This window comes from Falco cherrug, chromosome 3 (assembly GCF_023634085.1).
Source record: "Falco cherrug isolate bFalChe1 chromosome 3, bFalChe1.pri, whole genome shotgun sequence".
Classification (NCBI taxonomy): Eukaryota; Metazoa; Chordata; class Aves; order Falconiformes; family Falconidae; genus Falco; species Falco cherrug.
In genome coordinates, this window is record NC_073699.1 from 48,054,735 (window position 1) to 48,079,348 (window position 24,614).

Here is a 24,614-nt window from a genome sequence, read left to right on the forward strand (position 1 = left end):
GATAATGCACAGGTGTTTTTCAGTTGTTGCTGGGTGATGTTTATACTAAGTCAAGGACTTGTCGGTTCCTTGGGCCCTGCCAGCCAGAGGGCTGGAGGGGCACGGGAGATAGGGAGGGGACACAGCCAGGACAGGTGACCCGAACTAGCCAAAGAGGTATTCCATACCATATGATGTCATGCCGAATATATAAGCTGGGGGAAGAAGGAGGAAGGTGGGGACATTTGGCATTATGGCATCTGTCTTCCTGAGTAACCGTTACGCGTGATGGAGCCCGGCTTTCCTGGGTGTGGCCGAACACCTGCCTGCCCATGGGAAGCGGTGAATTAATTCCTTCCTTTGCTTTGCTTGCGTGCGCGGCTTTTGCTTTACCTATTAAATTGTTCTTATCTCAACCCTTGAGTTTTACATTCCTTTCCGATCCTCCTCCCCGTCCCACTGGGTGAAGGGGAGTGAGTGAGCAGCTGCGTGGGGCTTGGGTGCCAGCCAGGGTTAAACCATGACATCATCCTAACATAAGAAAACAGTGGCGAAGCAAGGAACTAATTTCCAGATCTTAAGGGATTGCTCTAACCACTACATCTTCTATCACCTTTTTAAAAGAAGAATCATCACCTGAGAAAGGCCACTACATCTATGACAAAATATTCACCTGCATGATTATAAAATCTATTTTTCCAAACATGATCATGTCGAAGCATAACAAAGACCTAGTAATAAGAAATGACAACTACAGGTCAAATCTGCTCTTAAAGCTCAGGTATACAATTTCTATCTACCAGAAAACCAGATGTTAAATATATTTCTGCTTATGAAGCAGAAAGCATATTTGTATTTTTTCTACTATTCCACCCCACACCCTAAAGCACAGCATGAGTTCCACTCCCAATTTGTTGAATACTCTATTGAACACGCCAATTAATATCATTATTTCTGTGAAGTAATTGCGACCAACAAACTTCACATTAAATATGTAACGGTATTTCACATTCACTAAAGAGATCCACCAAACTAGGGTTCTACTTACAGAAAGTTTACTACAATACTTCAGTGACACTGAGGTGTTCTGCCAGAGGAAAGCCTACTCTGACCCTCTGGTGGTAACACACAAAGCAAATTAGGTGATGAGAGCTCTAGAGATAACTGATACTGATGTCTCCCATGATCACTTATTTCATCAGGTATTGGGAGGGATGGGACACCAACACACCGAGGAAAGGTGGTTGTGAACTCTATGAGCACACACAATGGCACCTGTAAGAAAATAGACCTTTGACAGTTTGGCAAAGCTGCTGTTTGTCACCTCTTTTGCCAACTCATTAGCAGCAAAACCAGCATTAGCTTGATTCGGACTGAGCACCACATCAAATCTGGAGCAAGCAGCATCTTTTTAAAGCTTAACAAAGTCCTAGTCCTCATGCCAGGTTACTTGCCATTACTGTGAGAACCTCTGTGGTAGTTTCCATAAAGATCATCTGCTTTACAAGCACAGTCTTACTGTACAGGTAAGAAACTCCAGGCTTTGTGCAGGCGGACAGAAAACTGGTGACCTCAAAGCGTTTCAGCAACAGCAGATTTAAGGTTCAATCTACATCACAGAAGGATTCGAGTGATAGACGGGGAGCTGTGGGAAGGGGTAGCTACAGCACTGCATCACTCCCACTTCCTACAGTACCTGGGGCTCTGAACCCTTCGCTAAGGTCTGCCACGGCTGAACCGAACCCGGCTCTGGGTGTAAACCCAGCATTGGCTGAGTCACTGTATTCCTTGCTGTATGATATGAATGAACATACGGTCAGTTTGTTACCTAAACACAAATTCAGAAAGATAGATAAGCAATGAAATTCTTGCTTACACCCAGAACATCTAACATAAAATTCAGATTCTTCACAGCTAGAATCCATTTCTGATACTGGCAAGTTTTATTGATTCATTTTAGATGTCTTTTATTTTACTAACAGTACCTCTACGGTGTGATTTACTCTGATTTTTCCATCAGCTGCATAAGAAAATACACCTCCAAAATGCATATTACTTATATTCTAATTTGGAGGTTACTGAATGAGAGAATCTTTTACACCTGAGATGCCAGCAAGATGTGCCTCATTAATAAAATACACCATAATGGCTCCGTTTGGCATGTTAACTTTTCTCTTAGCCCTGCTTGAGAATTCTCTTCATGGATTATTAATACCACAGAGCATTATGGTTCACATCATATCAGTGCACACTAGGAACAAAAATGCATAAAACATAGACCCTGCTCTTGCAGTGCTATTCTGGTTCATCGCATCACTCAAGAAGCTGCCCAGATGCACTGAACTCTGTGGTCAAAAACCTTTCCTACCACAGCAGGCAGCAAGTCTCTCTGCAGTTTAGACTTCTGTTAAAAATGATACGTGATGCAAGCAATAGTACGCAAGTCTGACAAATGCTATGATCACTTACGCAGAGAGCCATGTTGTTCTCTACATGTCAGAATAGAATCCTCCAAAAACTGTTAGTGTTTCAGGTATTCACTTTGGAGTTGATTACAGTTATTTTGACAGAGCGGTATCTTGGACATCCAGGTTGCCCCCAGAATCTTGCCCAGGCTTAATCGGGCCAAGCTGTGATAGGAATTCATAACAGACAGTAATAAGGTTGAGCCTAATGTATCTGACCAGATCTCCAGGACTAAAGACGAGCAACATTGTGAACAAGCCTCCAAGATGCAGCTTTCTCCTTCCTCTGCTTTTGCAGTAATTCTCTGCAAAGTTGTACTGGGAACAACTTGTTTGAGCTATGGAGGTATGGCACTATAGAAGCCAGACAATGTGTCAGGCTGTTACGACTGCAGGAGGTACTGGGGAAGAGACTGAGGAACAGCAGCTTCTCTGCATCCTATTTCATGTGAGCACATCACTCCCCCTTCACTAACTACAGCCATCACTCAGCTGAGGAACAGAGGAATGCAACAGTAGTTCTATCTCTAGCTCATCTCCACACAGCCCACCCACTAAACGTGAAAGCAGAAAGCCCAGGCTGCAGCCTTCCAACCACTGCAGCGGTGGAGGGCATCGCATGGGAACACAACTCTGCCATGCTGTTTTCATCTATCGTGTCAGCACAGCTGATGCCCAGCACACACATATACACTAACTTGATAGCCTAAAACCAGAAAGTCTTTATAAAACATATCAAGATACACAGAGCTGTAATGAAGAAAGAAATTAAATGCACGTGCAGTGACAGACAGAAATGGAAAATTGATGGTCCTTTATAGCAAGTTTTCTCTGTGTGAAAAAAAAAACTCTTCAGAGTTGGAGTAGATTCTCCTGCCCACTTCGTAAGTGACAGATTCCCTGCACAGGTCACACAGGAGCACAGCCGAGTGCTTGGGATATATGGGCCTGCTGTATATTCATAGGGTTTTCTTAGTCCTCCCCCAAGCTAACTCCCTCCAGAATGTGCAAGAGGAAGATGTCAGCTTGGAAGCCCAAAGAGTACTTATGGAAAAACTAAAACAAAAAGTCTATAAAAGATACGGTGGCATATCTTCACATTGCAGTAACAGCATTATCTCCATCTTCCTACATATCACAGAATCACAGAACTAGTTGAGTTTGGAAAGTTGTCTGGTCCAACCTCCCTGATCAAGCAGAGTCACCTAGAGCTGGTTGTCCAGAACTGTGTCCAGTTGTTTTTTTAATACCTCCAAGGATGGAGACTCCACAACTTCTCTGGGCAACCTGTGCCCGTGCTTGGTCACTCACACAGTGAAAAAGTGTTTCCTGATGTTCAAAGGGAACATCCTGTGTTTCAGTTTGTCCCCGTTGCCTCTGGTTCTGTCACTGGGCACCACTGAGAAGAACCTGACTCCGTCCTCTGTGCACCCTCCCTTCAGGTGTTTAGATACATTGATGAGGTCCCCCATGAGCCTTCTCCTCTCCAGGCTGAATGGTCCATGCTCTTTCAGCTTTTCCTCATAGGAGAGATGCTCCAGCCCCTTAACTATCCTTGTGGCTCTTCACTGGGCTCTCTCCAGTAGCTCTGCATCTCTCTTTACTGGGCACCCTAGTTCCCCTGATTGGGATGTTCTTCCCTCTGAAACCACAATTCTAAGTACCCTTTATCAAGAAGATATTTATTTAGTATTAAATCATGGAACAGTATTTCTCTCTAATTCACTCTATGGCTGACAAATAATTTTGTTCTATATGAGGAGAGAACATAACAACTAGCTCTTTCATCAGGAATAGCGTAACAACTAGTAACAACTAGGTTATTCCTCAGTACCTCCCCCTAACTCCTGATGCCCCTGCTCGACCATTAAAATACAGAGTGTTTGCTGACACCCTGCACTGCACTGCTGACCTAATGTGTCTTTTCCAGCTTGAACTTCTTTGGTACTAAGATTAACCGTGCTCCTGATTCGAGAGGATCTGTGCCATGCAAATCAGCTTCTCTTGCTTCAGAAAGGAAGCAGAGAAGAGGAAACACAGCAATTGCTTTCACAGAACATTAATTTTTCTCACAGTGCAGCAATTCAGATGCAGGGGTTAGGCCCAATTTAGATGTTAAAATAACGACACAAAGGGGAAACATCTTGAACCAGAAACACCCTTTTAAAGTTTTATGCCTTTGTGTGCGTATGTGCAGAAGTAGTTGCTTCCCAAAACTATCTACATTTTCAAGCAGGTGATTACCTTCTGCCACAAAGTCTTCCACAGTGTTTCAGTGTCAGTTAAACATTTCTTGAGCTGGTATATATAGATAGAGAAAATTGCACAATGGCTGACACTTGTCTTAATTAGTATTTAAGTTGTCACTCACATGTATCATAGCTAGAGGGTTTCTGAAGCTTTTTCTTACGAAGGCAGATGAAAGACCGAGTTTGCCTATGTTATGTTATAGAGATGTGTTGCTTGCTTTATTTATGTGATTTCTATCCAAAGACTGCATGTATGGTTGATTTGGAGCTTTCTGATTGACACCGTAGTTGTGTGTGGGATTTGCCACTCAAACAGCATCACTCTGTGATTTACTTTTCTAAATGTGAGCATCTCTTCAAAGCAATGACATTCCCACCAGACTGCCACAGTCCTGTGGGTTATCAGAGCCCCTTCATAGCTTTGTGTCTTCTAAAGCTTTCAGGTGCACTTTTAACTTGCTCAGAAATGTCCTGACTATAGAATCTTGCTTGATAATGATGATGATGATAATGATGATGATGATAATAATAATGGTCACCTGATCTATTATTATTATAACTGTAACATTTAAATATAACATCCAAGGGAGATTCAGGGAAGGTTTAAGAGAATGATTTGGCCTGAAAAAACACCCTAATGAAGACTTTGGGAGGAAGGTACAGTTTATCTCAAGTAAGATGATAACAGGTAACAAGTGTGTAAGTAATGAATAGTACATAGAACATGCAATATGGAACCCAAAAGGATACTCAGATGCCCGAATAGGCAGCATTTCAGAAGCAAGAAGATCAAATAATTTTTACAGAATATGATTAGATACTGGTCATAGCCCCTTGCCACAGGAAGTCACTGAGTCTAAGAAAATATTGGTTTTAAGCAAACAAAGCTAATTATGGTTATAATAATTTACGGTATCATTTTTTGCCAAGTATATATTAACATTTACAACTTGTAAGTCTTAGGATACTTTCATTATTGGGGACTTGTATGATAATTCAAGGTAGGGGGTGATCAGTCTCTAATCTTCTCACTACATAGGTCACCTACTTTCTGAGCAGCAAGCTGGCAGACTGCAATCTTGGATAAAGTGTCCCCTTTTTTCACCCAGTATAGCAGTCCCATGTATCACATTGCAGCATCTTCTTTACCAAGAGACAATGAAAACTCTGTACATAATCACTAAAATGCACAATTTCTTTTTATTTCATGTTCTTTACTACTTTCTGATTTGAAACAAAATTCTGAGAGGCCCACTGATTTTGAGAATCAGGAGTCACATCTTACTATAACCTTCTACCTCCCCCACAAAGCACAACCAAAATCTACCCTGTTGTCTGGCCTTCTAAATTACAGTGCTTACTCACTTTTTTCCTTTAAAAGACACCAAAGGATTTGTTCCACATCTCCATCGAGTATCTTTCCTCTCACAAAGCCTCTCGCCTCACAGGAAGGTATATTCTGGGCCTAATATTGTGGATGCCCCATCCCTGGAAATGTTCAAGGCTAGGCTAGATGGGGCTTTGAGCAACCTGGTCTAGTGGAAGGTGTCCCTGCCCATGGCAGCAGGGTTGGAACTGGGTAATCTTTAAGGTCCCTTCCAACCCAAACCATGCTGTGATTCTGTGATTCCATGGTTTTGCTGTTTCACAAGTTTGGAGCAAGGTTCGTAACCACTCTTTCTGAATGACTCTGCTATGACACTTCTTTCAGCAGATTTAAATACTCATTTCAAAGGAATAAACTTACCCATCCAGACTTCTCCAAACTGACCAGCTCCAAGTTTCTTCACTAATTTAATCGATTCCCTTGGAATTTCCCATGCATCTTTATCCCATGGTTTCTGAGGCTTGGGACTAATACAGGCTTTTTCCAACTTTCTGCATAAGCCATCTGATTGTTCTGGTTTTCAAAGGAAAAACAAAATATAAAAATTGTTACACTTATGTGCCTCTCCACTTGAGACAAATATTATTTCATTGCAGGTGTGCCCTAACCAGTTCAAAATAATGTTCAGACTAAATAGATGCTTTGATGAAAATGTAACCTTTCTGGTGCTTTCACATAACTAAATGCCTCTGAACTGAAATTTGGTATTCAGGGGCAAATTTAATGAAGAAGTGCCATATGCATCTGGTTACCATCAGATTATTAAGGGGGTTTAGTACAATTTGTACCAAATAAATACAGTACAAGATCTGATTACTGACAGTATGTTGATGAAGATACATACACACTGGAGTCAGGCTTGGGACCTGTGTTCTGAATTTGTCATTAAATTTTCTTGCAGCACGGTTTCAGACACATGTGCATGCACGCATAAGTAGGTCACCATTATTTTTTCTCTAGACACTGACCAGCTACAACTTTAATACAAATATCAAATAATTCTCAGGTTTTCCAGCTGTGCCAAAGAATTACCACATATGTCTAACAACTCAGAGTAATCTCATGGCCAAGTTCTCAGTGTGACTTTGAAAAGTCACTATATGATTTTCTATCCTACATTTTTCTTCTTTGTCTTCCCAATGTCAAGACTAAAAAAATCATAATTTAGAGCTACCCACCAGGAGGTTATGCAGGATGAAAAGTCAATTCTGTAGCAAAAACATTTGTAAAACCTTGTCCCTTACCCCTCCCCTCCCCCTCTTCTTTTTTTATAATAAATATATGTACATTCTGTGTGGGTACAATTTTATTTCTTTGAAGTCAATGGGCTTTTACTTCCTTCAAGATGCCATTAACAATACATAAATAAATAAATAATTGTATAGAAAAAATAAAAACAATTCCACATTCAACACCAGATACAGGAAGACATTCAAAAGTCTATAGGTATTTCCGCTAACTGTGAATACAAATTTACTTTCAAATACAGAATTAATTTATTTACAGTGCAGGCAATTCTTACTATAGCTTCCCATCATCATAACTTTGATGAAGTGTTTTTAAAACTATTCTTTATTTCACAATGGTATGCCACTGAGCAAGCAGCATTAGGTCTGATTATGATAACAACATTACTTGGGTTCCAACCAGTTTTACTTTATCTTTGATAACACGCATACCTGGGTTATTTAAAAAAAAAAAAAAAAAGATAGATACTGACGCATTCTATTAAGTAAACCACTAACTGATTCAACTTACTTTGGTAATGTTTGATCATATCATTGATGGTGGGAAAAGTTATTCTTGGAGAGATGTAAAATCCTCCATTGTCTAGACTCCTAATTTTGTAGTGCTTAATAACATCGCCATGTTGTGGATCGTAGTCTCTTATGGAGAGAGAATAGCTGCCTGTGGATAAAGAAAGAATGATCATTAACAGATAGCAAAAGTCTACAGTGTCCACCACATACACAGCTGAGCCTAACAAAATCACCTTTTTATCTGGTTTTTTTTTTACTCCCTTATTTCCTCAAAAAGCGTTTTGCAATCAACAGGAGGAAGTTAGCTAACAGCCAGTCCTGAACCAGTCACCAAAATGCTTACAATCACATTTTCTTTTTCAGTTTTATTCAACAAACTCAGGAGTTCCATAATCCAGGCAGCTCCACATCCAATGGCCACTTCTGCAGAAAGTGCCCCCAGCTCGAGTGGAACTGGCTGGGAAAGCAAGGGCAGGGCTCTCACACAACTCCGGCAGACGCTGAAATTTGGAGGTCAGCGTTTTGGAAAAAAAAAAACATGCTGGACGTGGCGGGCCAGCCAGCAAAAGGATAGTTTGGAGATGGCTTGAGACATACAGGAGGGAGAGCAGACCTGTCAGTCCTAAGGAAGCCGAACCTCAGCTGGGATTTGAGACTGGGCAGCACAGCATCTACCCTTAACTACAGGGCTCTTTGTTTCTTCTACTCATACGATTCTTGTCATCCATTTTCAAAGGATAAGAAACCACCTCACCCTGTCTCTCTCCCCACACACAGATCCAGTGACAGAAGGGGATAGAAAAAAAATGTTTTGGGGGCACTTTGCCTTACTTTCAGCAGACTACGTTGAATTTCAGAGTCTTATTCCGAGAACTTCATTTAGGAGTCTTATCTGAGAGCACAGAAATAATGATATGGGCCCATTACAGAGTGCTACCTGATCAAGAATCTGTTAGGGCCGGAAAAGCCACCCCAAGGAGAGAACAGACATGATCCTCTGAAGGGATACATGCATCTTCTTCTGGAGGATCCAGTGCTAGAGTATCCAGCCAGGCTGCCGTCAGAGTCCAGATGCTGGGGCAGAACCTGAGATTCTCTTCTCAAAGTTCCAGCTGAAGAGCCTGGAAACTTCACTAAGCTTTTCAGTACCAAGAGCTCTGTCTACAGCACAAACCTCAAGCAAAAAGCTTTTTGCCAAAAAAATCGCACTGTAGTGCAGAAGTGTAAACACTCATTATGCAATAACTAAACTTTAAAACTTGTAGCAAGGATACAGACCCAATAACAGAAGACTATAAAATGCAGCATCTACTATTTACAGTGAAAAGTGTTCTGCAGTAAAGGAATCACAAATGTTAGGAGGAGAAAAGACTTCTCACTTCCTTCATTCCTGCTTCTTGTCAGTATAATCACACACACACACTTTTTTTCTTTTATTTCTATCTCAGCTTTGGGTGTTAACCTGTAACTCTTTTCTCTCCTTTTCCTGGTAATTTTCTGATCCTTCTCATTCCTACAGAACTGCAGAAAATTCACACAATAGGACACACTGGGACTACTCCACACCCAGTGCCACCTGATGCCAATTTTGGTGAAGACAGTCTTCAACTATTATTAATTCCAAAGTAACCCACCTCAAAGCTTACCTTTTAATGTTTCACTTTCTCTGATAAGGAAAGCTCCAGGACTATTTCCAGGAGCCAGGAGTTGTCTTTCCGCATCTTTTCGGGTTATGTCTTTGAAGAACCACCTGAAAAATATTTCAAAGAGTCAGAACTATTTCTCTCCCCCAACCACAAAGGATACACCACGAGGGTGAAGAAGAAGTTTGCTAGAGCCTAGGAGAACTTACTCTTCTGTTTCCAGGGTGTTTACTTTTGCTACGTAGTTGCTGGGAATGAAGCCTTCCTTCCTCGTGGTAAGAGATTTTGCTCTCCACCATTCTCCCAGCCTGAAAATAGAAACAACAGTAGTATCCACAGGAAAGAAAAATGATTAAGCATTACTTGGGTCCTATTGTGCTGATAACATTGCCCACACTGGAGACAAAGGAAGCATCTTTCCTCTGAACTCAAGCCCCCTAAGAAGCCATTGGCTCCATCAGATCAAGGTTACTGTCACCAAGGGCAGATGCCAAGTCCTACCAAAATTTCCACATGCAGTTGTATTTCATATGTACTCTCTTATCATTCATACTCTTGTGTTATGAGTAGGATATGAAAACATGGTAAAGGGAATTAGGTGAGCCCAAAGAAAAACTACAATACAATCAGTACTGTCATACTTACTCCTCAATAACTTTCATTTTTTCTCCTTTTTTGAAGGACAAGTCATCTTCATGAATGCCATCGTAGGGATACAAAGCTATCACAATGACTCCATGCTCCTCTGTTTCTACAAAGGTAGAAAGCCAAAGGCATGTTTCCATTATTTTGCAGGCTGACAGGGCATACCACGCAGCAATGATTCCTATGAAAACGTACCTTCATTGGCAAACCTCTGTCCTGGTAAAAGCTGTGCTTCTGGATTTGCCTACAATAAAATATGTCTTTAATTAAGCAGTTTTAGATCTTTGTGACAAACTTACATTACAATCACATATTACTCAGTTGCTTTGGTATCATCTTATATGTCTTAAATTAAAAGGAAATGTTCCAATCTTTTCCTGCCATTCTTCAAAAGTGAATTACAACATAAAATATAGTCAGTCCTCACTAGAATTTTAATTGAGCAGCTCAGATGTTGGGAAGGCGTGACGCAAGCCATGGGGAGGAAGTTCACAGCTTTGTGACTTCTGCTGATGAGGCTTTAGGCAGGGCACTTTAGCAGGGCAGTTACTAACATGTAGCTGTCACACTGAAGAACTACAAGCACAGTTATGTTGCTAAGATCGTGCAAGAAAAAAAAGAAAGAGTAATTAAAAAAAAATCATGGTAGTTTGTGACGTGTGTACATTGACTGAGAGTGTGCTGAGTCCACTGTGTCAGCTGGTGAGAGGGAAGGGTGTTGTGCACACCCGCAGAGAGCACGGTCCCTGAGTAAGGGTGGTCAGGACATATGGTTTCCTCAGCACGGCAGAGAGGGTGGGGGAAAAGGTACCAGTCAGTCTGCAAAACAGCAAACCAACTTGGTATCCGACAGGATTCCCCTTCACAGCACCCTTCCTTTCTAATGCCAGGCAGCACACACACAGAACTGCCACTAGCTTGTTCCTCCTGCCGCACAGCCCTGCTCCCTTCGATACCCTCCGCTCTGCTCCTGTCCTTACCTACGCACCTCGTGCAAGGTTGAGTAGCCTTTACTGAGAAAAAAGAAAGTAGACTGGAGCTGGTAAAGAATCGCCCATGATTACTTCAGCCTTTTTAAACAGAATAATCAACACCTGGTTCCCATAGCTATTAAAAACCCTAGGTTGATGCTTTTAGAAGCATAGAGAATGTTGACCAGAGATGATGCTCCCAACTGCATCAGAAATTGAATGCAGTAGTTGCAGCTGCATCCATGAGGTTTTGTGTTTAGATGCAATCGAAACCTCTTCACCATTCTACCTGTCTGCACATCATAGCATCATAGAAGATCCCAAGTTGGAAGGGACCCATAAGGACGGGACCCATAAGGACCCATAAAGATCTAAATTACTTCAGGTTTTCTAAAGTCACCTAGCACTCTTCTACAGGCATAGCTATATCTAAATCAAGTGTTGCCAAGGATTACTGTTTTTGTGCAGAAAACTATGACAAACATAAAATAATTAAGTAACAAACCGCCAATTTTTATTTTTTATTTCTTTGAGTACTTATTTATTGAGGGTGAACTGCACAACACTAAAAGCCCAGCTGTGGACTAATGATCATTTGAATTTCTCCATGCATGTGCTTTGGATTGAAATTTAAGTTATGCCAGTCATGCTTTGATCTTGCTACTGGAATTCTCCCCTGAGACTATCTACTTACTGGCCTTTGCTGTTTATTGGACGTTGGATCCCTCACATAAATAGTTCGTTCAGTTTTACGTACTGGTTCATTCTTCTCATCTAGCCCATCTCCATGCAGATTCTCTTTCCTTTTTGATTTTATACATCCCATATTTCCTGTTGGAATAAAAAAGGTATTAAACAAAAACATTATGCCATAAACCAAGCCATTTCCCATGCAGTCATCTGGGCTATGCAGCAAAAACGTGCTTCCTTTCCATACACAATAGCTCAGGAGGAGAACAACTGAAGGTTAGGAACACATGCTGAAAGCTCTTTTCTGCTGCAAATAAAAGAAATGATTTCTTGTCTCCATCTACAGATGAAGTAAATATTTCAGAATAGTTATTTACCATTTCAACATTTTCAGATTTACCATTTTTTCTCCCCAATCTGCCCCCGCCCCTGAACCCCCTTGTATCTTTCTGATACTTCTGTGAGCTTCAGAATAGATACAAGAAAAACGTAATAACTGTAGTGACAACTGATTTCTGTGTGGTTTAGTGAAAAAGCTGCTTTGCAAGATGTGGGAAAAAATTCCAGTCCAAATGATGAGAACTGCAGCTGGAGTTAGCAATGCCTGTATGTCCCCGCTCCATTTTACATATGCCTGTCTAGCAGGGAGCTCCATTTGATTCAAATCCCCATCTCACGTGAGGCTGATGACTTGGACAGTCCCAGCTCCATGGTAGATAGGCTGCTACTGTGACCTTCAGTAATGAATCGCCTTGTTCAAACAGGTCTGTTACAGCAGTCTAAAATAGCCGATGTGTGTATCAGTGATGGCAAATCACCATACAAGTATTTCTTCTTCAATACAATTTAGAAGGATGATCCCTCTCTCAGGATGTGCATCCATGCTAAATCAGATGAGATACAGCTGTTAGCATCTACATGACTGGAACCTGACTGCTAAATCCCATGATGTAATTACGTAGTACTTCAGCAGGCAGATATACAACGTTATCTCCATCTTCCTCCCTCAGAGGACAGTAATTATACTTACTCTTCCAAGAATCCACTATGAATGCTTTTCAAACCTCTCCTGCCTTCCCCTCTCCCTCCTTTCAGGTCAGTGCTTTAATGCTAGGTTCACAGTCATGTTTTCCCTTGCAGGCACACACTCTCGCTGCCCTCTCCACCCTAATTAATCTTTAAAGCCAGTTCTTTGAAGAACAATGTAAAACCTAAAATAAGAGCTCTGTGCATATACAGGCTCAAGTAAACCAGCACTGACTAAAATGCAGCTGCAGAAGCTAAAGCAGGCAGTAACACCCTACACTACATCTCACTTGTACCTTCATCTCTAGTACATAAAAGATCATCACAGTAAACAGTTAAGGTAGCAGAGGTGTGCACTTGTAGACTCAACTGTTTCAGTGGGGTGGTGCCTTGCACACCCTACCTGTGCAGGTAGGAAAATTAGCCAGATCGGTCTGGTTTCATATTAAGATGTAATTTTGTGCCATACCAATAATAATCATAATCCTAACTGACTAAAGCAACAAACCAAGGCCACAAGCACTCACTCCCACAATGCAGTTCCTAACTTCCCACATCACCTGCATTTAATCTCCCATCGTGCCATTAAGGAAGTGCCACATAATGACAGATGCACTCTCCTATCCATGGGCTGAACATTTTTTTCTGAACAGGAGAGGAAAGTACCTCCTCTCCTACCATTTCTGCAAATTATCTGTCACCTATTGCCAACAAATATGGGGTGTCCACAAGATTTCAGCAGTGATGCAGTGAACTGTGATACTGGTCTAAAAGCAGCATGAGAACTCATTGCTCCCCTTCTCGTCTTCTCTTGAAATAAAAATAAAAGGAATCGTACAGAAAATCAATAGGCACTGACCAGGCATCACCATCCCATAGAGGCAGAGAAGAGTTTTCTCTTCTTGTGTGCCAATATTTCAGTGCTCCCATATTCATTTGAAGGCACTGGGGGGCACCTTCAGCCAGGGTCTTCCCTTAGAAGCAAACATCTTTAATGCTTAACATTAGTTTGTGAAAATACCCATTGGGAGATTTTTCCAAATTCTCAGCTTTACATGGGTTACATACTTGTTTTAAAATACCGAGAAAGTTTTTTTACAAATATTTTCTTTATTTATAATTGTGGATATGTAGATGATTCTTGTTCTGTAGTTAATGGTTCCTAGGAAATTTCTGTACACCCACAGGCAGGCTGGTGTTTGCAAGTTCACCCTAGACATCAGGAAGCCCAGTGTTTAATTACCTGCTGCATCTGCAAGATCAGGTATTTAGCCACCTAAGTGCTAACCTTTTTGCTCTTGAATAGCTCTGCTTCTACAGAATAAACAGCTAAAGTGGAGGACATCTGTAATTTGATCTAAGCTGTCAGCCAAAAATCCCTTTCCCTATTGCTGTAAGAATGCTGAAGATATCTTTAGAGACTGCAGCTTGCCCAGTGCCAGTGTAAACTCAGAAAAAAGCAATTTTATTCCGATTTTTTCCTGCATCTTAAAGCACATGAACAGCTGTAACTTAAGCCTGCTGTGAGGTTGTGCGGTTAAACTCAAGGTTAGCATTTGTTCCTGACAGTAACAACAATGGCTCAGCAATGCCTATGTGCGGGCACCCCCACCCCGTAATCCCACAGAAGCCTGCTTGATGATCTGTGAAATCATACAAATACAATGTGTGAGATGACACCCGTGATGGCACCAAACAAAGAGAAGATCCTGAGCCTCATCATGAAGCATTGGGTTTTGGGTTTTTTTCCTCAGGGACATGAAAGCCCGTGGTCCTCACAGGACTTAGCTAGGTCTACACTAGCAAATGGCCCCCACAGCTGGTGCTGAAGCCCATATCTGCTTCAAGGGGGGTTACTGCCCCATTCACTCCAGTATAGCTCCAAGGACTGAACATCCAGTAAGGAGCAAGACCATAGCAAGGGTTTACCTGAAGGTAAGCCCCACACTGCATCTTCGGAAAGGAGTCTCGTTCTTCCACTCCAACTCTGCTCCACAACATGAACTACAGCCTAGCAAGTGGGGGCAACTGCTTCAGGAGTGGGATACCAATCTAACATGCTGATATAGACACATCCTGAGAATTTTAGCTTCTTTATAAAACAAGCCTCTTAAATCTTGCAAAAGAAACATGTATAATATGGAGTAACATAAACCAAATGTTAAACACTTAATATGTATCAATATAGTTAAGTATATGATACATAATTTAACATTCATTTTTCTGACCTTACATTATTTCTAAAGAAGTATAGGCAGACAATGGAGACAAAGCATAAACAAAGCTGAAAAATAGTTTTTAAGCAGTAGAAACTGGATCAATGAGCACACATTCTTTTGATACTGTGAAATGAAAGATTTTTGAACTCTTCAAAGGCCACAAGAACTTATATTTCTGTACATGCTAGCCCTCTGTAAAGCTGTGCGCACTGGGTTCCAGACTGCACATTTAAAATTCCATAAGATCAGTCCTGTGCCCAAAGCAAATGTAACTGTCTTGGTTTCAAAAGCTTCTGCTCAATGCCTGCTCAGTTCATCTGCAATGCCAGAGGTATTTGCTTCCAGTACAGTATTACACATTTTTACTGAAATCTGATCCGGGTCTTTCCCAGGGTTTTGAGAGTGGTATCAAAGTAAAGATTCATAGGGCCAGTGTAAACAGCAGGCGCTGATGGGAAAGTTTCAATCAACACACATTGTAATGGATTTCAAAATACAAAATGCTGTATCATTGTCAAAGTTCACAAATGTTTGACCCTAGCAAATTACCCATACAAAAAAGAAGCTCTGAAATACAAAATGTGTATTCAGTGTACACTTTTCTCAGTTTATAACAGTAGTCCTAAGGAAAATCTGAAGGAAGGAAGTTCACTCATGCATAAATAAAATATTTCACTCAGTGTAAAATGTTTATTTGCATAGTGCTCTGTGGCCATATCACAAGGGGCTTCAAGAAAGCGTTTTGTGCAGATATCAAGAGAATCCAAAGAGCACAGCATCGTTACAAATGAGACTATGTTAATTGTTCATCGGAGATTAAAATAATTTAGACATCAGAGGCATCACTGTCAGGCCCTGCTCAGATGTTTCCCATTCCAACAGTTTTGCAATACAGGATTCACTACTTTTTATCCATGCTTTTCATTTGGTGTCCTGTCCACACCTCTAGACATGAAAGATAAACGTTTAATTAAAAGAAACTATGTACCATAGCTGCTAACTTTTATAAACAAGTGTCTAAAAAAGTAACAGCTGCTCTTCCAGCAACCAGCATGCTGTATTTCATGGCAAAGAGGGAAAGACAGGTAATTCAGTTACCCTCTGCAGTGTAGTGACAAGAATCTAAGTTCAGGCACCGTTTGAAAAGCCACAGCAGTATCCATAAGAACCATCACACTCTGCAGCAGGTTGCTCCACAGACACCAATTCTGATGTCTACAGAGGTATTTGCCTTGAATTTTCACTCTGAATCCCCTATTTCATTTTGCTACAGCAGCACTTGGGTCTTAATTCCAAAATGGATTAGCGGCGGGGGTCAGAAACTAGTGCAACCTTTTTTCCAGGATTAAAAACTGCTGTCTATCCCCAAAATACTACTGCTTTATCTGCCTTTTGATACATAACCAGCAGCATTGTGTGTCTAAAGACACAAGAACCACTTCTGCAAGCAGTCAAGCTTCCTGTGACCATCACCTGTCCATCCACCATCAGCAGCATTCGAGGTTTCATTTCCTCCCAGCACTTATCCTTTGTACCATCTACAAAGATGATCTCATTTTTCACAGCTATTCTTCTCCTTGTGATTCTGTTACATACACTATTTATGGTACACATTAGAAACCGCTTCCTAAAAATCCACCTGAAATGTCTGGGCTTTCCTTGATCAAAGTCATGTTTTCATGAAAATGATTTTCAAATCCTCACAGATTTTTCATGAGTGGCTTAATATTAGTTTTTGCAGAAAATGCAAACCTTTATAAAGCAACTAAAATACACTACACTTTGGCTTTTCCAATAATAAAATAACTTCTAAGAGAACTAGAACTACAACACTGAGTATACGAGCAACTCTCATTTTATCAAATAAATGTCTGTCGTTCAAAAGGTCGGTAATCATGTATACTAACACCAGTTCTATGGGTAGATTAGGCTTTTAACAGATATACACATATGTATTTTAACAGGTACATAAATAAAATAAATTTGTATGCAATTGCAAGGTTTATAAGCAGTAAACTCTTGACTTAAGCCACAAAATTTCTCATGCATATATATAAAAGGCATTCCTTAGCAGTACAAATAAAAGACAGTAAATCAAGAAGTATAAAGAAAAAAGGGGGGGGGGGCGGAAATCAAGACCCCTAAATTATCCTGAGTCTTGAACGCTGCTCTATATTTAAGTTTCTGAATCAAAGATCAGGGAGCAATCGTTCACACCTATGTATATACACAGAACACAACTGGTTTTAAACCTGGAATTTAAACTTTAAAACTTAAAGTTTCTAGGCTTTAGAGCAGCTTAGACAGCAGAGGTGTACATAACTTTCTTTTTCAGCATCTCTTTCAAAAATTGAAAATAATATCATTTCCCTCCTCTGTTTCAGATATGTCATCCTGGCCTTCAATACCAGCTGGTCCACCGCTACTTCAAAAGTTACAAAGCCAGAGGTGACAAAGCGTTGCCTTTATCAGATCTCCTGATTAACTGAGAATGTGAGACTTCTCAGGATTACCCTCAAGGTCAAGTGTCTCAATAAACAAACAAATTCAGTGTGATCAACTTAGAAGTGCTGAGGAGGAAGAATTACAAACCCTGTCTGCCTGAGAACACAAGCACCTGCTTTCTCTGTACCCCATCCAACCGTCTACATCACTTAAACCAACTGCTTGAGTTTCCCATTCCATGAAAAAAAATGGGAAAAACCTTAAATTTAAGGAATTTCTCTTAACCTTTACTACCGACTTTCACTTTATGCTGGTCTGCTTCCACATCATCTGTGGTACCCGAGTGTTGGTTGCAGCCACCTTCTATACCTCTGTTAGCAGGACTATGAGGAGGACCATCTCTGAGGGGCCTGGGAAACCTGGGTTCAGTTCTGACCCCTCCTCACATGCTGCAGAATGGCAAAGCAACCTCCCGGGAACACAGAGAAGTTTCATTTGAGGTAGTGGAGCTCAGCAAAGACTCATCAGTACTGCTCCGTACATATTTGTGCCAGTGAAGATGCGCTACTAGACCGGAGTTAGAATGACAAAAATAAATTATCTGTGGTTGGGAGTAATGTGAAAGATTTAAACTGGAGAGTAACTGAACAGAAGTAGATTCCTATTCTTTGCCTGTCTCAAAAATGATCGGTTCTAGTTTTGTTCAGCCTTGTTCTTATACCTGTAATTCATCACAAATATATAGAATAATATATAAAAAGTGTGCACATATATTTAATAATATTATACATAATATTATAGATATACACACATGCATTAAATATTACTGTAAGTCCTGAATGCCTATCAAACTAGACTCTTGCAAACACAGAAATCCTGGGTCAGCTTTCATTGTGGTCTTGTTTCACTTCCTACATCTTGTTTTTGCACTGGAGACCATCTAGGGGAACTTAAGCAGTTTGTTCTTCCCTTGCCTTTCTGCTGAAATGGTTATGTGTCTCAGTCACTCCTCACCTCATGTACTTCAATTTCTTTTTTAATTTGGCTTATTTCTCTGGGTCCAGATTGCATCATCTCTATGTGTCCCAAACTGAATTTACCCCTCACAGGATACACATATTTATGAGCAGATATATAAATACACACACACAGGGGCATGGGTACAGGCATAAATGACCATGTGCTCTCTGCAATGTATGTAAAGAGGAACATGGATAGCCTAAATCTGCTCAGTGTTTCACTATGACAGACTCGCCCAGTGTAGATTCCCATTGTTCGCGTGATGTGAGATGCAGTAGCCCAGCTGATAGCATTTTAAAAAAAGGAGGAAATTTAGAGAATTCTTTAGCTGCTTCAATCTTTTCTTAGGAAAAGGAGGCAAAACTAAAATAATATTTTGGCATACATATCTATACAAAGAGGCAAAGAAAAGAAACAAGTTAATACCCAGTGTAACCATCAAAATGCAAATATTACTGTAGTGGAAAAGTACGCAACAAGCATGTTACTGTGAGATTTCCTCAAACTTATTCTCATTTAAGCAAAACCCTCAAATTTTCCAAGGGTGCACCGCTATCAGAGCAAGATAACAGCTATCTAGTTTATCACTCATGATTAAATCACAAGACTAAAAATTACCTTCTGGGAAAGGCAGACCCATTCTGAGCAGCACAATTCTATTGTACAAGCTCAGAAGCCAGTTTGCCAGGCTAATAGGTGGTGGTGGTGAAGAACAAAAAGTTACAGATGAAAGGTTTCAGAACCTCACTCCACTTGGCTTAGAAGCTGTATCATAATTCCCAGTCTTAAGCACGTTTTGGGGACAATAATGGCATTTAGCCCTTCAGCCTCTCCGGCAACTGGGAAGAAATCACATCTCTTTCAGCTTCTTTTCTAGGCTTTAAAGACCAAGCCCTCTCTGTTTTTTCTATTTCACCTGGTTATCCCTTTTCCACATCTGTTTCAGTTTGAACACACCCCTCTTAAGGACAGGAGGCTGGAGTTGGTCAGGTGTTGTAAGAAGACTTTCAGCAATGCCTTGCAGCAAACAGTATAAATATTTCTTCCATCTACAGAAATATGTTGCAATTTCTGGGCAATAAAATCCCTAAAATTATTTTATTATTTTTACATTTTCATCACACAATAGTCTTTTATAATAGTCTTGCAATCTGTTAAGACATCCAGGTTTGTCTCAGTTTTCACAATGACAAACTGTTGTCACAGCAGACTTCCATAGCTCCAGTGGCCTGGCCTTACCTATTAATACACATTAAATTTCTCCCCATTATTCTGCCAGACCATTCTTACTGCGTTATATTCTCAGCCACTTGTGTGTTTCTAATGCCTCCTAATATCACAAGGAGTCTCCTGTTTTTTCATTGCAAATGAAGTATTTTTAAAAAAAAAAGTCTCAATGTAAAGCTAATGTAACGTTAGGCATCAGAGAGTGGTCCTGCCAGGAGTTTGGGGAAGTGCAGCAGACAGGCACCGCTACCCTATTCAGCTTCTTTCCTAACTTCTTCCTTCACAGCTGTGACCAAGACAAATTCTACTTTGCCCATGTTATTTCAGATTATTTTTTATGGTTTTCCTACATCAGTCACAGAAAGTATCACCCTATCACCTTCAAGCTCTCCAACACTTGCATTCTTGCTACAGTTGTAAATAAGTCACATTTCCACTTTCTCTGCAACATTCAGTTTTAAGGCCCGCACCCACTATTTCTCCTCCTCCTCTTCAGAGCCCAGGTTCCCAGTGTTACTGCACAAATATCTCAGTCCAACTAAACCAGTCTGGGTTGGCAGATTGTTTTCTGAACACTTTCTGAAGAAAATGAGTTTCTTGAACTCATTACCAAGCTGGCTGCTGTTCCCACTGACATTCCCCATGCCCATTCTTCGACCCTTTGGTGTCCTGTTTCCCTCTCCCACACTGGCCTTTATATTGAAATCAGGGGTAGGACTCTGCAATATTTATAACTCAAGTCCACTTCCTAATTTAAACATTTATTAAATTAAAATTAAAGTTACAACAGGCAAGAAGAAAGGTGTCCTGCCACCTGACTACAGTGGAAGTGGACTGTCTTATTACATCATACAGTAAAAAAATCCCCTAACATCTGATGTAAGAACAGGAAACTTCTGGTGAGATAAAATGCCCGGAGTTACTGTATTGATGCTGTATTGATGTGTTTCTGGGAAAGGCAGACCCATTCTGAGCAGCACAATCTCATTGTACAATGAAAAACCTTTTCTTCTATACCGCCCCTATTTTTTAATTTATTTTTTTTTTTTACTTACTAGACCAGGCATTTTAGCTATTCAATAACCAACACCAATCAACACATTGCTATACTAAATGGAAAATAAGTGACTTCAGTTATCACATCTCAAGCTTCCAAGTATGAAGTGATCCAATACAGCTGTACAGAAATCAGGTGTGGTCAGGCGAGGTTTGAGGATTACGTACTTCCCTCTGCAGCCCTTGAGATAGGAGTGCTTTGATAAAACTACCTATCAGTTCAGGTAAAAAAGTTTTCTATATTCAAATGACACTAATCCACAGTCCAACCTTTGCTTGCCTTGCCTTTAAGTCTCTGAGGAGAGGATAAATTTATACAGTCCTCAGCTAAATGATACATGATCTTTGCTGGAACTCATAAACTAGCATAAAATATATAATAAATATCACCATAGTTGATGACATGAAAGGTAGCTCTAACAAGGGTGGGGGACTTGACCAAGAAAGAAGCGTCTTCTATTTTTCTATAAATCCACGACATATTTTGCCCAGATTTGTTAAAAGCTTGGCTTCATACAGGAATTTTGGCAGTGTAAAAAAACCCCAACAAACCAACCCAAATAAAAAAAAAACCCACTGAAAATAACTAATGTCAGCGTCGTAGAATAATAATGCTATGCTTGCAAAAGGATGAAAATAAATTTCTGAGACAAAACATTACATTGAAATGAAACAGAATATAATTTATAGAAACTACTGATCCTTGTTTATTCAATTGAAGAAAAATACCGAAACACAAGAAAGTTAATCCACACAAGATTGCAATTTTGTTAATGTTGCATAATAGACCTTATATATTATGAAAATGTTCCAGATTCATGCAGCTAGTATTTTTGGCACTAATTTTAAACCACGTCTTACATTAAGCTAACATCTGTTTTCTGACCTTATAACACTCGCTTCATTTTATTACAATCATTTGCCTCAACTGCATCCTCCAGAATTTTGAATCAATATCAACAATGAATTAATTCACTTTGCCAGCCCTCAGGCAACCACATCTTCCATTTCCTCAGCTTTTTTCCACTGTACTATACCTTTTGAAGATAGGGGGAAAGGTCAAATTACATCTTAATTTGACAAAACAGAATAATTACTTCTATCAAATTCTTCAAAGGGATCATACGAAACGAAACAGAGAAAAACCGTACCAACATATTAACCAATTTAAAGGGAAGGTTCCCAAAATACTTTACAGACTTAAAAGTGTCATGCAAACTGCAAGTGTAAATGTCATTTTCTTTACTGGTAAAAAACCTCAGTAATGACAAACAGCAGCTCCATATAACCGCATCTCCATTTCCAGATGAAAATTTGGCCAAACCACTACACTGAAGAGGATCAACATTTTCCCTAAGTATTAGCAAGTGTCCCACTCTAGCTAGCACACCCAAGGGTTATATCTACATTCCAAAGTGAGTGTATCTATGACTAACATATGGGTTTTTCACCTTTAAATTGATGACTTTGGCCAATAATGGCATTGTGCTACAGTTTCAGTAGTCTAAGATTTGCCCTGAGCTTTATAGATGTCCATGTCTGCCAGTAGTATAAGGCTCCTTCTCCCCTCCCTTTTTAATGACTAGAGCAATCACTGTGGCATAAGAAAATGAGAAACGACCCATACAAATGACAAGGTGTCAGACAGAGCTCCAGGAGTAGCCCAGTCTGTCACAACACATGATGTGACAGAAGGGCAAGACAAGCTTCACACAGTTTCTTTGGAAAACCCAGATCTGGGACCTATCCTTCTTCACCTCCAACAGCACTCACACAGCTCCTTGCTCTCCCCTTCTCCTTCACATCCACCCACACCCACCCACCCACTTCGCCTCCCAAAACAAGCCCAGCTGAGAGGCACGCAACAGGGCTTCCTATGTTAGTCCAAAAGGCCTAGTTCATACACATGGTGGTCTTACTCAAGTGTTGATTTCAACATACCCATCAATGTACATGAAACCAAAGGCACAGGGACACAAACAAATTACAAATAACAAGTGGTCCTGCATGAGCTACTGTGCAGTACCCAATGTCTGCATTTACTAAGTGATACGCAAAAAAGAAATGAGATTTAGCTTCTCCCTGTTTCAGTGAGCCTCGGAAGACAACACAGGATGAAGTGAGCAGCTTGCTAACATGTAGTGAGTTTGGGGAAAATCAAGGTGTCTTTTCAATATCATTACCAGGCTGTACCCCAACTAGCTCTTCAACTCAAATTTGTCACTCTGTGTGTCCTCCCCAAAAAAAGGTGCACATGAAGGTATATTTGCAGGCAGCAGCTGATAATTGAAACCTTCATCTCATTCAAGTAAGGCGGCCTAATGCTCAGCTTCCATATCCCTGAACGAATGTATTGACAGGACGTGTGTTAGGGAGAATCATCAATAGCTACTATGACTAAAGGGAGAAGATGGTTATTCATGAATGTGGCCTTCCACTAGTTAAAGATGTTGTTGGCAATAAAAAGTCCTTTGCAGATGTGGTCTTGCTTTGAGATGTGCCTGTAATTCAAACCCATTGCTATACTGTAAACAGAACTCAAAGATCATGAAATTATCACAAGATGTCAATGAAAACATAATGGAGAAGAGCAAATTCACAGCCAACAAGCCCTGATGAAGGTTTTGGGAGTGGCCTTACAGAAAGTATACCACTTCTCCTTTGGATTTATCTTCTGTTTCCAGTGTGTATAATAAAAGAGGGAAAGGGGGACCAGATCATTAGTACATATTAGCTGTCGTTCTCTCAAATTCAGGTAACCATATTCCCACGGAACAAATGAATTATTATAAACCTTGCCTGGTTTTATGCATTCTACAATCTGCTTTCAGTATGCATTAAGATAGTTACGAATAAATTAGTGCAGAATGACTTCTGTGTCAATGGATCCTAACTCTGTACTACCCCAGTCATTTTATAAATCATATTACTTTGCACCACACTGCATTTACCACTTTGCTCCATTGCTCAGAGGGCTTCTTCATCTGCTGTCATCTCCACATTTATATGCTGAGATGTACTCATGACCAAACTTGCAACTTAAATGTAGCATTCTTGTTATAACAGCATCATACTATGCCTTGGGCACCTGTCTAAAGCCCTGACTTTCACAAAAGAAAAGCAGATTTCCTTTTTCACCCTCTTCACATGCCAGCATATAGTTCAGCTGCAAATAAAGACCTACTTCTCCAGCAGACTGTTTTGTGTTTGACTAGCTGTACATCACTGCATACACACAAAGGAACCCTCCTGAAACATAGGCCATTGTACTGGGGTACAGGATATGGATTTACGAGTGAACTCTAAGCTCAGATGAAAATCTGGGGTTAAATCATTCATGCTGATGCAGGCTAACACTCTTACTCAGAATCTGGTTCCTCCTGGAAGTTTGCAAATCTTGGAGAAGTTTTCTTAAGTTGCAAGAGGAAGTTGCAAGAGTTCTTGAAAAAAATCAGGCAGTGCTGAATCGGGTGCCAGTAAATTACACCAGCAGAAACGAAGTCTTGCGCTATCTCATCTTTACAGGGATACTAGAAGAACATTCAGCACTAACTGTGTAAGTACTCATGTGACAAACAACCTTGTCTTGTCCTCACTGATGCAAGTAGCAGAACCTCCCTCAACTCCAAGTCTGTAAGATCATGCTTTAGGTTCTGGCACTTCACAGAGGTCTATTTATAAATGGTTTATTTTACTTAATTTTAAACTCTGTGTTAATTATATTCCTTTGAGGGCATGAATCTAGGGCAAGCGTGTTCCAGTTGATTTCTCACCCAGCTTAGTAAACTGTTCCAAGCAACTGTTGCAATTTGGGATACATGCGAGGGCACCA

General features: G+C 40.4%; 1 protein-coding gene across 4 annotated transcripts in view; it reads right to left on the reverse strand.

Annotated features, from left to right (window-relative positions):
- The window catches only part of LYN (LYN proto-oncogene, Src family tyrosine kinase), a 53,411-nt gene that overhangs the window by 19,779 nt on the left and 9,018 nt on the right, over window positions 1-24,614 (reverse strand). For 2 of the 4 annotated variants that reach the window (XM_055705744.1, XM_055705746.1), the window contains exons 2-8: window positions 11,857-11,930; window positions 10,324-10,372; window positions 10,129-10,234; window positions 9,693-9,791; window positions 9,487-9,590; window positions 7,839-7,988; window positions 6,441-6,593 (exon numbers count right to left, since the gene is read on the reverse strand). In XM_055705744.1, the coding sequence (XP_055561719.1) occupies window positions 6,441-6,593; window positions 7,839-7,988; window positions 9,487-9,590; window positions 9,693-9,791; window positions 10,129-10,234; window positions 10,324-10,372; window positions 11,857-11,925 (730 nt within the window). In that variant the 5' untranslated portion in view covers window positions 11,926-11,930. Of the gene's footprint in view, window positions 1-6,440; window positions 6,594-7,838; window positions 7,989-9,486; window positions 9,591-9,692; window positions 9,792-10,128; window positions 10,235-10,323; window positions 10,373-11,793; window positions 11,931-24,614 lie in introns of all 4 variants that reach the window. The other 2 variants (XM_055705743.1, XM_055705745.1) reach the window with 1 other exon arrangement.